The 13,195-nt window shown below is 44.3% G+C and overlaps 1 protein-coding gene across 1 annotated transcript in view; it reads left to right on the forward strand.

Annotated features, from left to right (window-relative positions):
* The window catches only part of hspbp1 (HSPA (heat shock 70kDa) binding protein, cytoplasmic cochaperone 1), a 29,078-nt gene that overhangs the window by 2,458 nt on the left and 13,425 nt on the right, over nt 1–13,195 (forward strand). Inside the window, exons 2-6 of the mRNA XM_084330756.1 lie at nt 749–891; nt 2,838–3,048; nt 5,150–5,374; nt 6,425–6,583; nt 12,044–12,140. Of these exons, the coding sequence (XP_084186882.1) occupies nt 763–891; nt 2,838–3,048; nt 5,150–5,374; nt 6,425–6,583; nt 12,044–12,140 (821 nt within the window). The 5' untranslated portion in view covers nt 749–762. The remainder of the gene's footprint in view (nt 1–748; nt 892–2,837; nt 3,049–5,149; nt 5,375–6,424; nt 6,584–12,043; nt 12,141–13,195) is intronic.

The following is a 13,195-nucleotide window of genomic DNA, read 5'->3' on the forward strand; positions in this document are numbered from 1 at the left end:
GTGGTATATAGGGTACCGTTCACATTTGAACCAATACGGTACACTACAGGTACCTGTGAATCGATACCGGTACCCAAAGGGTACCCTTTTTCTCTACTTTAGTCTCTAAAAATGTCTACCTACCTCAGTCATGAAAAAAAAATCCAAACTTCAAATAACTACACTTTCGACCGTTTTCGGCTTGCCATGGCATGAGCTTCGAACATTAAAAAAAAAATCGAAGTGTAAAAAAAAATATATATATATATATTTTTGTTGCCTCCAAAATGCATCTCCAAGGGACGCCACACAAAACATTAATAAGGCTATGCCTATGCTGCTATGACTAATATGTTACCAAGTTGGCTAATTTAATTGTAATCATCTGCTTTTGTAGGTGCATTGTCTGATATAATTATAAATTATAAATGATAAATTAAATATAATATAATTGTTTGCTTGATAGACGAAGGTTGCAACATAATTATGTAATGTCATGTCGTTGGCTGTGAGAGCAGCCCCACTGCGCAGCCGAGTGAAACCTTGTTGGCTGCGTCACAGTCACGAAAGGGCCTACTTAATTAATTAATCCAATCCACTTTATTTATAGAGCACATTTAAAAACAACAAAGTTTACCAAAGTGCTGTACAAGTCCCACAACATAAGATAAAAAAGTTCTGCACTTTTTTTTGTCTGGATTTCTCAACCGTAAAACCCATGTGACATGATTCATTCTAATGACCTTTTATAACGTGTTCCTCTCCTCAGACTCGAGAGTCATCATGGCAGAAGGCAGAGATGACCGAAGACACCCCCACAATCTCCAGGGGGTCCTGCGATTGGCTGTGGAGGCTAGCGCTGCAGCCGATGGTCCCGCGACTCCCGCCCCCATGGGCCCCATGACGGAGGAGGTATACGGTGGCGTGCTGCTTTCAGCCTCTTGTCTGCTTTCTAAGGCTGAGACCACTTATCGATTTATCGATAACTGCATGAAATTTTCTTTTCCGTTTTTTTGCATGTGTAATAATTTTTTTTTTTTTTCTTCTTTATACTATACTAAAATACTAGGTCTTGTGGCATGTTTGAGTTAAAACATCCCCATTTCATGTAAATTCAGTTGAATTGCAACTCTGCACTGTGCATTCAATAAGCAGTGCACTCCTCCATCACATCCAGAGACCACCGACTGTAACATGAGAAGGATCACTGTGGTCGTTTTGAACGTGGAAAATCTGTAACACTAAAGATGGCGGCAACAACAAAGAATTGCTGCAAAATAAACATACATTTGTTGTTTAAATAATAATAATAAAATCTTTATTTAATTTTTTTTTAATACTAATAGAAATATCGATATTTATTGAAAAAAAATCCCGATTTATCGATTCTTCCAAATGGCATATCGTCTCAGCCTTAGTGATGTCAGAACATCACATGTCCTCCTCACAACAGAATTAAAAAGAAAATCTGCAAAATGCCCCTATAAAAAGGTGCTATAGATAACATTCACCCACTAGATGTCACACTAGAGCGCTAGCAGGTAATTTATCCAATCAGGTGCATTCCATACAGGGAAATGAGAAGTAGGGAGGGGCATGCAACATGTAAACAACATTTTGATAAATGAATCATTATATTTTTGGGGGGGAAAGCAATACTTTTATTCTGCACCTTTCTAAGAGCTCTGTGGATGTTATTTCTTTGATTGGAATTGGGGAATAGTCCCATCATCCCGGACCTGTACAGCTCAGTGGGCGTGGCACTAGTGGGCGTGCCACTAGTGGGCGTGGCACACATGGGCTGAAACATCGCCCAACTCCAATAATCTACTTCTGCTCGCCAATGTGCAATCAGTAAGCAGTATTTTAGTATAATAGTATATATAATTTTTTCACATGTAAAAAAAAAAAAATCGATAAGTGATGCCACTTCACGCAGTTATGTTAAATCAATAAGTGGTCTCAGCCTTAGACATCACCCGGCGCAGAGCAGACATCTAGTGCACCACAGACATCTAGTGCACCACAGACATCTAGTGCACCACAGACATCTCGTGCACCACAGACATCTAGTGCACCACAGACATCTCGTGCACCACAGACATCTAGTGCACCACAGACATCTTGTGCACCACAGACATCTAGTGCACCACAGACATCTAGTGCACCACAGACATCTAGTGCACCACAGACATCTAGTGCACCACAGACATCTAGTGCACCACAGACATCTCGTGCACCACAGACATCTAGTGCACCACAGACATCTAGTGCACCACAGACATCTAGTGCACCACAGACATCTAGTGCACCACAGACATCTAGTGCACCACAGACATCTCGTGCACCACAGACATCTAGTGCACCACAGACATCTAGTGCACCACAGACATCTAGTGCACCACAGACATCTAGTGCACCACAGACATCTAGTGCACCACAGACATCTAGTGCACCACAGACAGCATTTATTCACCCATGTCTTCCACTTTCCTCCAACTGTCTGCTCCCCGCCGGGTGAGGTCTCCTGGGGTCCAGCTCTCGAGACACGAGACATGTCTGGATTTTGATCTGACAGCGCTGTGGAATCTCCTCCAACAGTCCGCGTCACTCCTTCTACTGGGAAGAGAGGTCAACAACTTTACTCTCTCTCTCTCTCTCTCTCTCTCTCTCTCTCTCTACCTTTCTCTCTCTCTCTCCGTCTCTCTCTCTCTCTTTCTCTCTCTCTCTCTACCTCTCTCTCTCTACCTCTCTCTTTCTCTCTCCCTCTCTACCCCGCTCTCTCTGTCTGTCTCTCTCTCTCTCTCTCTCTCTCTCTCTCTCTCTCTCTCTCTCTCTCTCTCTCTCCCTCTCTCCAGAGAAAGGAGTGGCTACGGGGAGCCCTGGCAGAGATCTCCAAAGGCCAGATGGACGAGGTGGCGCAGATGAAACGATGCATGGCCATTCTACACAGAGACGGGACGAGTGCGGGAGAGGGAGAGGGGGAGGAGGAGAGGGACAAGGAGGACGAGAGGGAATATGCGCTGGAATATCTGTCTGATCTGTGTGAAAACCTGGACAACGCTAGAGGTTAGTGACACCCGGTTACACAGGTCATTCACTAGGGATGGGGACCGAATCCGGTACTTTTAAGGGTACCGACCGAATCACGTGAGATCCACCGGTGCCACCTTTCGGTACTGTTAAAAAAATAACTTGTATTTTTTTTTTATTTATTTACGTCAACGTTTAGTTTACCACGAATCTGCAGTAATCCACTTGATAAAGTAAAATTGGATGCAACCTAATAAAAGCACCCTGAAAGATAGCATTCTGAAGTTACTAATGCAAAAAAGACTAATCACTTTTAGTGCTAATAAAATAGAGTAACAGAACTTGAGTTGAACTTGAACTTGTGTTAAATTTTTCTTTAGTGGTTGGTTGCCAGATTTCATTATTCCAGCATAGAGGTATGAGCTGCAAAACACAGCGGTTCCTTATGTAGTACAGGTCCAAATTTTATAAAAATCTGTTCAGAAATGAGTGTTTGAGAGGTTTTAGTAAACCGACGTCAATTCAATTTTTTTCCAAACTCCATTTCTGCCATCCACCTCTGTGGGTTCTGAAGTCTGAGTCGCAAGTAATTTTCGCTTGTCAACTTTCACCTACTTTCTATATTCGCACCCCCCCCCCCCCCCCCCCCCCCCACGTGGGGTATTCGGGGTTCGCACAAGTGCTTAAAGTGCTTGATTTTTTACAAAATAAAGTCAAGGCCTGGAATTCCTTGAAAACAGCAAATTTTTTAACAAGGTGCTTAAAAAGTCCTTGAAATTCAAATCAACCATTCGCATTGAATGTTTTGTTCATCCATGATCAAATTGTTCTGAATCAAGACATTTTTCTTTTTCTGTTTTAATAAAATCTGACTAGTCGCTGTCTCGCGCGGTCCAACTGCTTTTCCTCATTTCTTCTTGGCGTGTGATGCTCTAGCTTGCTCTAGCTGGCAAGCAGGCCAAGAAGATGCTTAAAAAAAACAGCATTTAAAGGTGAATTGTATCCTTCGAGTGACATCCTTGAAAATGAAAAATAGTGATTGGAAAAGTACTTAAAAGTCCTTGAATTTCATTTTGTATTGTTGGAAGCGGACACTCGTTGGCTACAATGCTGCCCAATCAGTTTCGCCATCAGCGGTGATTGGTCAATTCTCGAGCGTATACTGTCCGACGTGTTCATTTGACGCGCGGCCTGTAAAAAGATGCTCGCCTTATGACATATCGTCATGTAACTCGAGAACCGAGGCACGGAATTGGTCGAGTGAGGTGGAGTTCGAACGGCGGCAAATGGATATTTCGAACGGTATATTATATATTTGGTGAAAAATGCAGCCCGAGCCGGTAGACGCTCGCAAAGTGCTGTGACGTGCCAGTGCACGTTATGAAGTCAAATAAAAACACCATGCCGGTGCAGATAACGCTCTGTGCGTTTGCTTGAATAGTCGAGATATTTGTATTTCTGCACGCAGTGAGATGAGGCGCGCTTAATTTCCATCACAGGCCAGCTGTTCTGTATCAGAGTGTTGCAGGGGGTTTCCTTCTGCGTCTCCTCTGTGTTTGTTATTCCACCACATGTCCACGGGGTCAGGAATGAAGTAGAACACTGACCTAAAGCAATTCTGTTGCTTTTCTGTGACTCTTTCTTCTCCTCACTGTTCATATAGTTTTGTTTTTAATTAGTGACTGATTTTATCTAAATTATTTTATTCTACTTTTTATCTGGTTTGACTGTTTGTTGTTGTTGTCATTTATTTCTGATTCTGTTTTTGTTTTTATATACTAAGCTGTAGTGTAAAGCACCCTGTGCATTCGTGCTGTGAAGGGTGCTATATAAATAAAAGTCATTCATTCACAATAGTGATAGAAACAATAGAGGAAAATATCTGTCTAGACATTTATCTCTCGTTCCAAGAGATATCTCGTCATATGGAACAGCCCTAGCCTTCCATTCAGATACCCTGAGGGGAGGGGATCTCTTTGAACCTGCCCATTTTGTCCCGTCAGAAGAGGTAGAATTGTTTCCCAACGATGTGGAATTACATAACGTAGGATATATTATTATTATTCCACGAATTGATTTAATTCTTCCCATGCTCCATTGGTTCTACGTCCTGTATCGTCTTCTCTTGTCCTTCCAGACCTGATGACTCTGGGGGGCCTGGAGCTGTGCCTCTCCCAGTGCCTGCGTCACGCCCAGAGCGGGGTGAGGTGGCGCGCCGCCCAGCTGGTGGCCACCTGCGCCCAGAACATGCCGGAGGTGCAGGTCTACCTGCTGGGCCGGGGGGCCCTGCCCCAACTGCTGCAGCTGTGTGACTCGGACCCTCATCCCACAGTCAGAGTCAAGGCCCTCTATGCTGTCTCCTGTAGGTCTGACTGACACTAACCCTCCTTCACCCTAAACACAGTCAGAGTCAAGGCCCTCTATGCTGTCTCCTGTAGGTCTGACACTAACCCTCCTTCACCCTAAACACAGTCAGAGTCAAGGCCCTCTATGCTGTCTCCTGTAGGTCTGACACTAACCCTCCTTCACCCTAAACACAGTCAGAGTCAAGGCCCTCTATGCTGTCTCCTGTAGGTCTGACACTAACCCTCCTTCACCCTAAACACAGTCGGAGTCAAGGCCCTCTATGCTGTCTCCTGTAGGTCTGACACTAACCCTCCTTCACCCTAAACACAGTCAGAGTCAAGGCCCTCTATGCTGTCTCCTGTAGGTCTGACATTAACCCTCCTTCACCCTAAACACAGTCAGAGTCAAGGCCCTCTATGCTGTCTCCTGTAGGTCTGACATTAACCTTCCTTCACCCTAAACACAGTCAGAGTCAAGGCCCTCTATGCTGTCTCCTGTAGGTCTGACACTAACCCTCCTTCACCCTAAACACAGTCAGAGTCAAGGCCCTCTATGCTGTCTCCTGTAGGTCTGACACTAACCCTCCTTAAAGGAACACGCCAACTTTTTGGGAAATTACCTTATTTGCCATCTATTTGGAGTTAGACAAGCAGATACATACCATTTTCTTCTCTGTGCATGCAGTAGGCTTAGGGAACAGCCGCACCGTTAGCCTAGCTTAGCGGCATTCACTGGAAGTAGGTGTGCCAGTGTAGCCTAGTTCCCAACAGTCACAAAATACTCTTCAAATACAACTCCAAAACTTTACTAATGTTGTGACCTGTGTATTTACCACGCGACATTTCTTTGGTTGACATTTTCGTTTTCTAACCCTAAACATAACCCTAAATATAACCCTAACCCTCCTTAACCATGAACACAACCCTAACCCTCCTTAGGAGGGTTACCTAACCCTAGAGGCGGAGGTCTGTGGCTGAGCTGCTGCTGACGTGGTGCTGTGCTCCGCAGGTCTGGTCCGGGAGCAGGGAGGGTTAGGGTTCTGCTGACGTGGTGCTGTGCTCCTCAGGTCTGGTCCGGGAGCAGGACGCGGGCCTGCTGGCCTTCCTGGCCCACGACGGCTTCTCGGTGCTGATGCGCGGCATGCAGTCTGACGGCGACGACAAGCTACGGACCAAGTCTGCCTTCCTGCTGCTCAACCTGCTCACGGCTCACCCAGAGCACAAAGGTTCAGGTTCAGATTCCTCTATTGTCACTCATCTCAGTACTTTACAGCAAGAACAGTGAACTTCTATTTATTGTGGTCCTCGACCATAGCAGCTTCTATCTTAATAATAATAACGTCAATGGGCTCTGTTTATGAGTCTGATGGCTTGGGGGGGGGGGGAAGCAGTTCTTTAGCCGGTTGGTTCTGGCTGTGTGGCTGCGGTAGCGCTTTCCAGACCGCATCAGCTGGAACAGTCCGTGGTTGCGGTGATTATGGTCCTTGATCATTTTTTCCGGGCTTTTTTAATTAATGCACCGACTCTCATAGATGTCCTGGGGGGAGGTGTGCGGCAGGAAGTGACTCAGGTTTCTGTTCGCTCATGAAGACCTGGGAACGGCATGGAATTAGAAAGTAGTGTTTTTCCAGGCCTTGGAAAGTTATGGGAATTGATCCGCGTCCAAAGGGTCATGGAAAATGTATTCTGATCTTGATTTCACCTGGTCAAATGGCTGCTGCTAGAGCGTAGTGACTGACCTGATTACTGAAGGCCCACGGCCCAGCGGTTCAGAACTTTTAATCGCAATCAGATCCGGTCAGATTTTAAAATCCCATTTTTTGTGATCCAGGATCAGACAACCCGGCCAGATGTTGTCCCGGTATTTCAAAGCAATCCAGGATAGGATCACCCTGATCCAGATTCAGACTTTTCAAGATGACTAGATCCTGAATATCAGTGCTTTAATCCTACCGATCTCCATCTAGTGGATATGAAAAATAACAAGAGTCCACGTTGCGGAGACATCTATAATGTCTAATTATATTTTTTAAATACATAAAGGACGTAAAATCATAATGTAATTGTAATAAAATAAAAATACTCCCACTAGGGTAAGAAAAAAAACATTAATTCAAAGGCAGCTGGATCATCCAGACGTGCTTTAAGGAGCTGAATTCTAAGTTAGGTTTAAATTTGCTGAAGGTGATGACAGATGATGTAGACTTTTTCTTTGTTGAAGATATTTTTTCTTTAATCTAAATTACATTTGTGATTGACAATCTTTGTTGTGATACTTTTATCAACATTTGTTTGAAAACAAAATTAGGCCACCACAAACATGACAAAAAAATTGTAAGTAAAATGTATTTGCCATGAAGGCAAACATTTTTGTATTATTTCAGTTAACAAACTTTGCCATCTTATTTATATTGAAACATATTTCTTTTATAAATTGTATAGTACATTTTTCTCTGGTAATCCACTGGAAATCCACCCCTCTGGTGGGATCAAGATAATCCAGGTTTTTGGGATCAAACTGATCCCAATCCTGTGTTGTCGGTTTGAAATACCCGTTTTGAAGATTTGATCCAGTTTAAAGCTTGGATTTGATTTCCTGATCTGATCGGATATCAAAGTGATCCTCATCCCGTTTTTTGGTTTTGAACTACCCAAAATCCAAATCTGATTAGATCAGATGGGGATTAAGAGTTTTGAACTACTGGGCCCAGGTCATTGTTGTAGCTGGACATTCAACAATTCAATTAATGTTCAGTTTGTTCATATTTGTAAACGTCGGAGTTAAACAGACCTATTATATTTGAATTTATAATGGGGAAATAAAGTGCCATATAGAGTATTTTCCATCTGCAAATCAACCTCTTTCAGTATGTATGCAAATATAACCCAAATTCATATGGTGAAAAGAATCCCGGATTGGGCCTTTAATTGACTGAGACTCTGATACTGTATGTCTGGACTCTGATACTGTACGTCTGGACTCTGACGTCTGGACTCTGATACTGTACGTCTGGACTCTGATACTGTACGTCTGGACTCTGATACTGTACGTCTGGACTCTGATACTGTACGTCTGGACTCTGATACTGTACGTCTGGACTCTGATACTGTACGTCTGTACGTCTGGACTCTGATACTGTACGTCTGGACTCTGATACTGTACGTCTGGACTCTGATACTGTACGTCTGGACTCTGATACTGTACGTCTGGACTCTGATACTGTACGTCTGGACTCTGATACTGTACGTCTGGACTCTGATACTGTACGTCTTGACTCTGATACTGTACGTCTGGACTCTGATACTGTACGTCTGGACTCTGATACTGTACGTCTGTTGTTGTGGGGATGGTGCAGCACCTGGTTCCTCGTACCTGGTTCAACTAAGTCGATCAAAAGTCCTATTAGCCAGCTTAAATTAACCCGATGATTGATGTCAGGCTATCTCGGTTTCTCAAAGACTGATTCGTGCTTAAAACAAATCAGGATAATTGTTTTTTTTTTATCCACTTTTTCTCCCCATTTTCTATTTTTCTCCCATCCCAATTTCGTATTTCCAATTCTTCCCTCCCCTGTCTTGAACGTTGCTAGACTATGCCTCCCACTGGTCGGCTGTAGTGAGGATAGAAGCCTTGCATCACGTGTCGCCTCCGGTACACGAGGAGGCAGCCTGTCGCATCTTTTCACCAGACAGCGCCGACTCTCTGTGGCGAGGAGTAACGTGTGGGAGGCTCACGCTGCCCCCGATACTTCCTGTTTCCGCCGCACCGGCGTCACCCAACCGACCTGTAGGAGTCGCTGTCCACAACGTCCAATCCCCACCCACCGGCTTTCCCACCCTCTAACACTGCCAATTGTGTTAGTATGAACGACCGGCCAGAGCTGGTAGCAACGCCGAGAGCTGGGCTCGAACCCAGCGTATCCTGCGCTAGTGGAGAGCGCCTTGCCCACTGCGCCACTCAGCCGCTAAATCAGGATAATTGTGCTACTTCAAAAGGTGGAAGTGTCGATCACCGAAACCATGATTTTCTAACGGTTTCTAACGGTCTAACAAGTTAAATGCGTAAGTGTTGGGAAAATGTATAGGCTAATTTGAAGTGCTTCATTACCCCAATCAATCAGATTATATTTCTTTAAATGTGCCTGCTGGCAGTAGGCTTAATGGAATGAATCATCGAATGAGATAGTTTTATGAACTTATTTCACTTTACTTTTGTTTTTGTGTTTTTTTTAATCCAATGATTTAATGAGTTGAGGCCCCATATAGGCCCATCTGGGTCTCTTGCCTCTACTCAGCACCTTTATATACTTTCTGTCATGGTCAATGTTTTTACTGTTTTTCTGAAATGGTGCGAAATAAATAAAATAGATCTTGCTAGCGAAAATAAGTATTTCAACTCTTTCAGAATAAGTAGATAAAAACAAGCCCAAATAGTATCTAATTGATACGAATTAATAGATACTTCAAGTTCAAGTTTCTTTATTAGTTGTCATACAAAAATACAGAATACTTTGATATGAAATGCTTTTTTCTGTTTTGCTCCTGAGAGTGTGCTAGATCTTCACATAGTATACACATACAGCTCATTATAGTAATATTCCACAATTATTACATTTAGATAGTAATAATGGCACACATAAATTCACAGACAGTGCGGTGCCATTTTGCAGAGGGGGGGGGGAGCTTTGTCCCTAGTCCACAGTTGCAGCAGGGGGGTGGGGGGGGGGGGGTGGGCTCTAGCAACAGTTTCAGCTAGCTGGGGGGTGGGGGTTGGGAGGGTGGGGGTTGGGAGGGTGAGACAGCATCATCCTGTATGTACTGTATGCGCTTAGGTATCATGTACTATATAAATACATGTATGTGTAGATCAGGGGTTCCTAAAGTTTTCAGGCCGCGACCCGCGAAATTACGGTGTCAGAGAGCCGCGACCCCCACTATTATAGGAGGTGGTTGAACATTCACACGCACATGCACTAATAAGCATTGGAGGCTTTTAACACGCACAATAACTACACAAAAGAACACAATAATCAAACAACCATAAAATTAATACATATAGCCCGTTTCATTTAGAAGGCTAATGTTCAACTCACCTAATGAAATGGATGGGCACTAGGCTTGGAGCACAACAAGTCCAGTCTGGGTTTAATTGTGGAGACAGCGACTCGGAGATCATCCTCCACATTCAGACGTGATCTGTACTTATTTTTCAGTGCAGAGAATGTTTTTTTCGCATAGGTAGGTAGATCCAAATGGCGGATAGCTGTGCGTATTCGCCCTCAATTGATATCCAGAACTCAGCCAGCGGCTTGGACTGAAACACTGTTTTTAAGGTTCAGTCGCTTGATTTCCTCTGGGAAATACTTTTTATACCGTTCAAGGTGAGGTGAGTTATAGACATCTTCACTGTGTTCACACTCAGTTCATTTTCCTCCATAAATTCATCAAGCTCGGGAAACATATAAATCCGGCCTATTTTCTACTCCAGCGCTCGAGTTTCCTCGTGAATGCTTGTATTTTGTCATTGAACGACAGGATGGTTGTGTTTTCACCTTGTAGTGACAGATTAAGTCCATTGATTTTAGCAAATATGCAAGACAAATATGCTAGCCTTGTTATCCAGTCGGCATCGGATTTGGGAAGCGAGCTGGGACGCATTCTCCGTCAGAAACAAGCGCGCCTCATCCCGCAGCTCAAACAGCTGTTGCGCGCGCCGTAGCTATGACATGCATTATGTAGGACAAAGTAAATCCATAGGCTGAATGATTTATTATCAGCATTTTAGGTCTATTTTACATTTCAAAAGCATTTCTTTTAGCGGCTGGGTGGCGCAGCGGACTAAGCTCTTGTCACCAACGCGAGAGACACTGGTATCGAATCCGGCTGTCAGCGTTGCCTCCGGCTTGGCTGGCCGTCATACTGACTCAATTGGCAGAGTCAGCAGGAGGGAAGCCGGTGGGGTGGTATTCTGGTCGTTGTAAAAACAGCGACTCCTACAGGTCGGTCAGGGCGCCTGCACAGCGAGGGAGGGAGATGGCGAGGGTAGTGTGACCTCCCGCACGTTACACCTCGCCAATGAGAGTCCGCGCTGGCAGGTGAAAAGATGCTGCTGGCTGTCTCCTATGTCTCGGAGGAAGCATCTAATAGACTTCAGGGCTCCCTATACCGACCAGTGGGGGGCACATGCGAGCAACGACCAGGAAGGGGAGGGGGGAATTGACATAACGACTAAATTGGGATGGGAGAAAAACACAGAAAAACAGGAGGAGAAAAAGTGGATCCAAAAAAAAAAGCATTTCTTTTACCAGTTTAATGTATTTGAATTGTTTTTAATTATAGGCCTATTTCACACATTCTATGAAATCGATACATTCTAGAAATCATCTCGCGACCCCTCTAGAAAAACTAAGCACAAAAACATTATTCAGAATGGTATAATGGGATCTCTGAGGAAGGGAGCTGGCATTTTTTTCCCGAGGGAGTGTCAAGGTTATCCAGCTAACTTCAGGTTCAAGTTTATGGATGTGTTGCTATAGTGATTTTGCCAAACTTGCTTTGTGGAACCGAAAAGCCTGACTTATGTCAAGTTATCCTGAAAATGATCCGGCTAACTCAGTTAGCCACCTACGAGGAACGGGGCCCTGGTCTGATATGTTGTTGTTGTTGTTGTTGTTGTTGTTGTCCAGAGACCGTGGTCTCCATGGGGATGGTGCAGCAGCTGGTGTCTGTCCTGCGTTCTCCTCACTCCTCCTTCCACGAACACGTGCTGGGCGCCCTCTGCTGGTAACAAACAAGCTACTGCTTCTCTCTCACATTCCTCCTCCTACCTATCTTATCTATCTGCAGTGTTTCCCACAGGATTTTCAGAGACTAGGGGGACCAGTCTAGGGGGGTCCGGGGGCATATGTTTTATATTTAAAAAATATAGTGGATTACTATTACGACTACTACCACTGCCAATACTACTGATACATCCCTATTGGCAAACTTTATATTTAAAAAAATAAATAATAAAAAATCTTTTTTTTTTATAACTTTTTTTTGGTTCATTATACAACTGGCGGGCCGCCACAGTCTAGGTAATTAATGGGAAACCCTGTCTCTGTCTCTCTTTCTGTCTGTCTGTGTCTCTCTTTCTGTCTGTGTGTCTCTCTGTCTCCCCCTCTCTCTCTCTGACGCTCTGTCTGTCTCTCTTTATGTCTGTCTGTGTCTCTTTCTGTCTGTCTGTGTCTCTGTGTTTCTCTCTCTGTCTCTCTCTCTCACTCTCTGTGTGTCTCTCTTTCTGTCTCTGTCTGTCTCTATTTCTGTCTCTGTCTGTCTCTATTTCTGCCTCTCTATCTGTGTGTGTGTGTCTCTCTCTGCCTCTATCTGTGTGTGTGTGTCTCTCTCTGCCTCTATCTGTGTGTGTGTCTTTCTCTGCCTCTATCTGTGTGTGTGTGTGTCTCTCTCTTCGTCTATCTGTCTGTGTCTCTCTCTCTTTGTCTCTCTATCTGTGTGTGTGTCTCTCTCTGCCTCTATCTGTGTGTGTGTGTCTCTCTCTTCGTCTATCTGTCTGTGTCTCTCTCTCTTTGTCTCTCTATCTGTGTGTGTGTCTCTCTCTGCCTCTATCTGTGTGTGTGTGTCTCTCTCTTCGTCTATCTGTGTGTGTCTCTCTGCCTCTCTATCTGTGTGTGTGTGTCTCTCTCTTCGTCTCTATCTGTGTGTGTGTCTCTCTCTTTGTCTCTATCTGTGTGTGTCTCTCTGCCTCTATCTGTGTGTGCCTCTCTCTTCGTCTCTGTGTGTCTCTGCCTCTATCTGTGTGTAACTCTGCCTCTCTATCTGTGTGTGTCTCTCTCTGC

Source organism: Notolepis coatsorum (assembly GCF_963971535.1).
Source record: "Notolepis coatsorum genome assembly, chromosome: 15".
Taxonomy (NCBI): Eukaryota; Metazoa; Chordata; class Actinopteri; order Aulopiformes; family Paralepididae; genus Notolepis; species Notolepis coatsorum.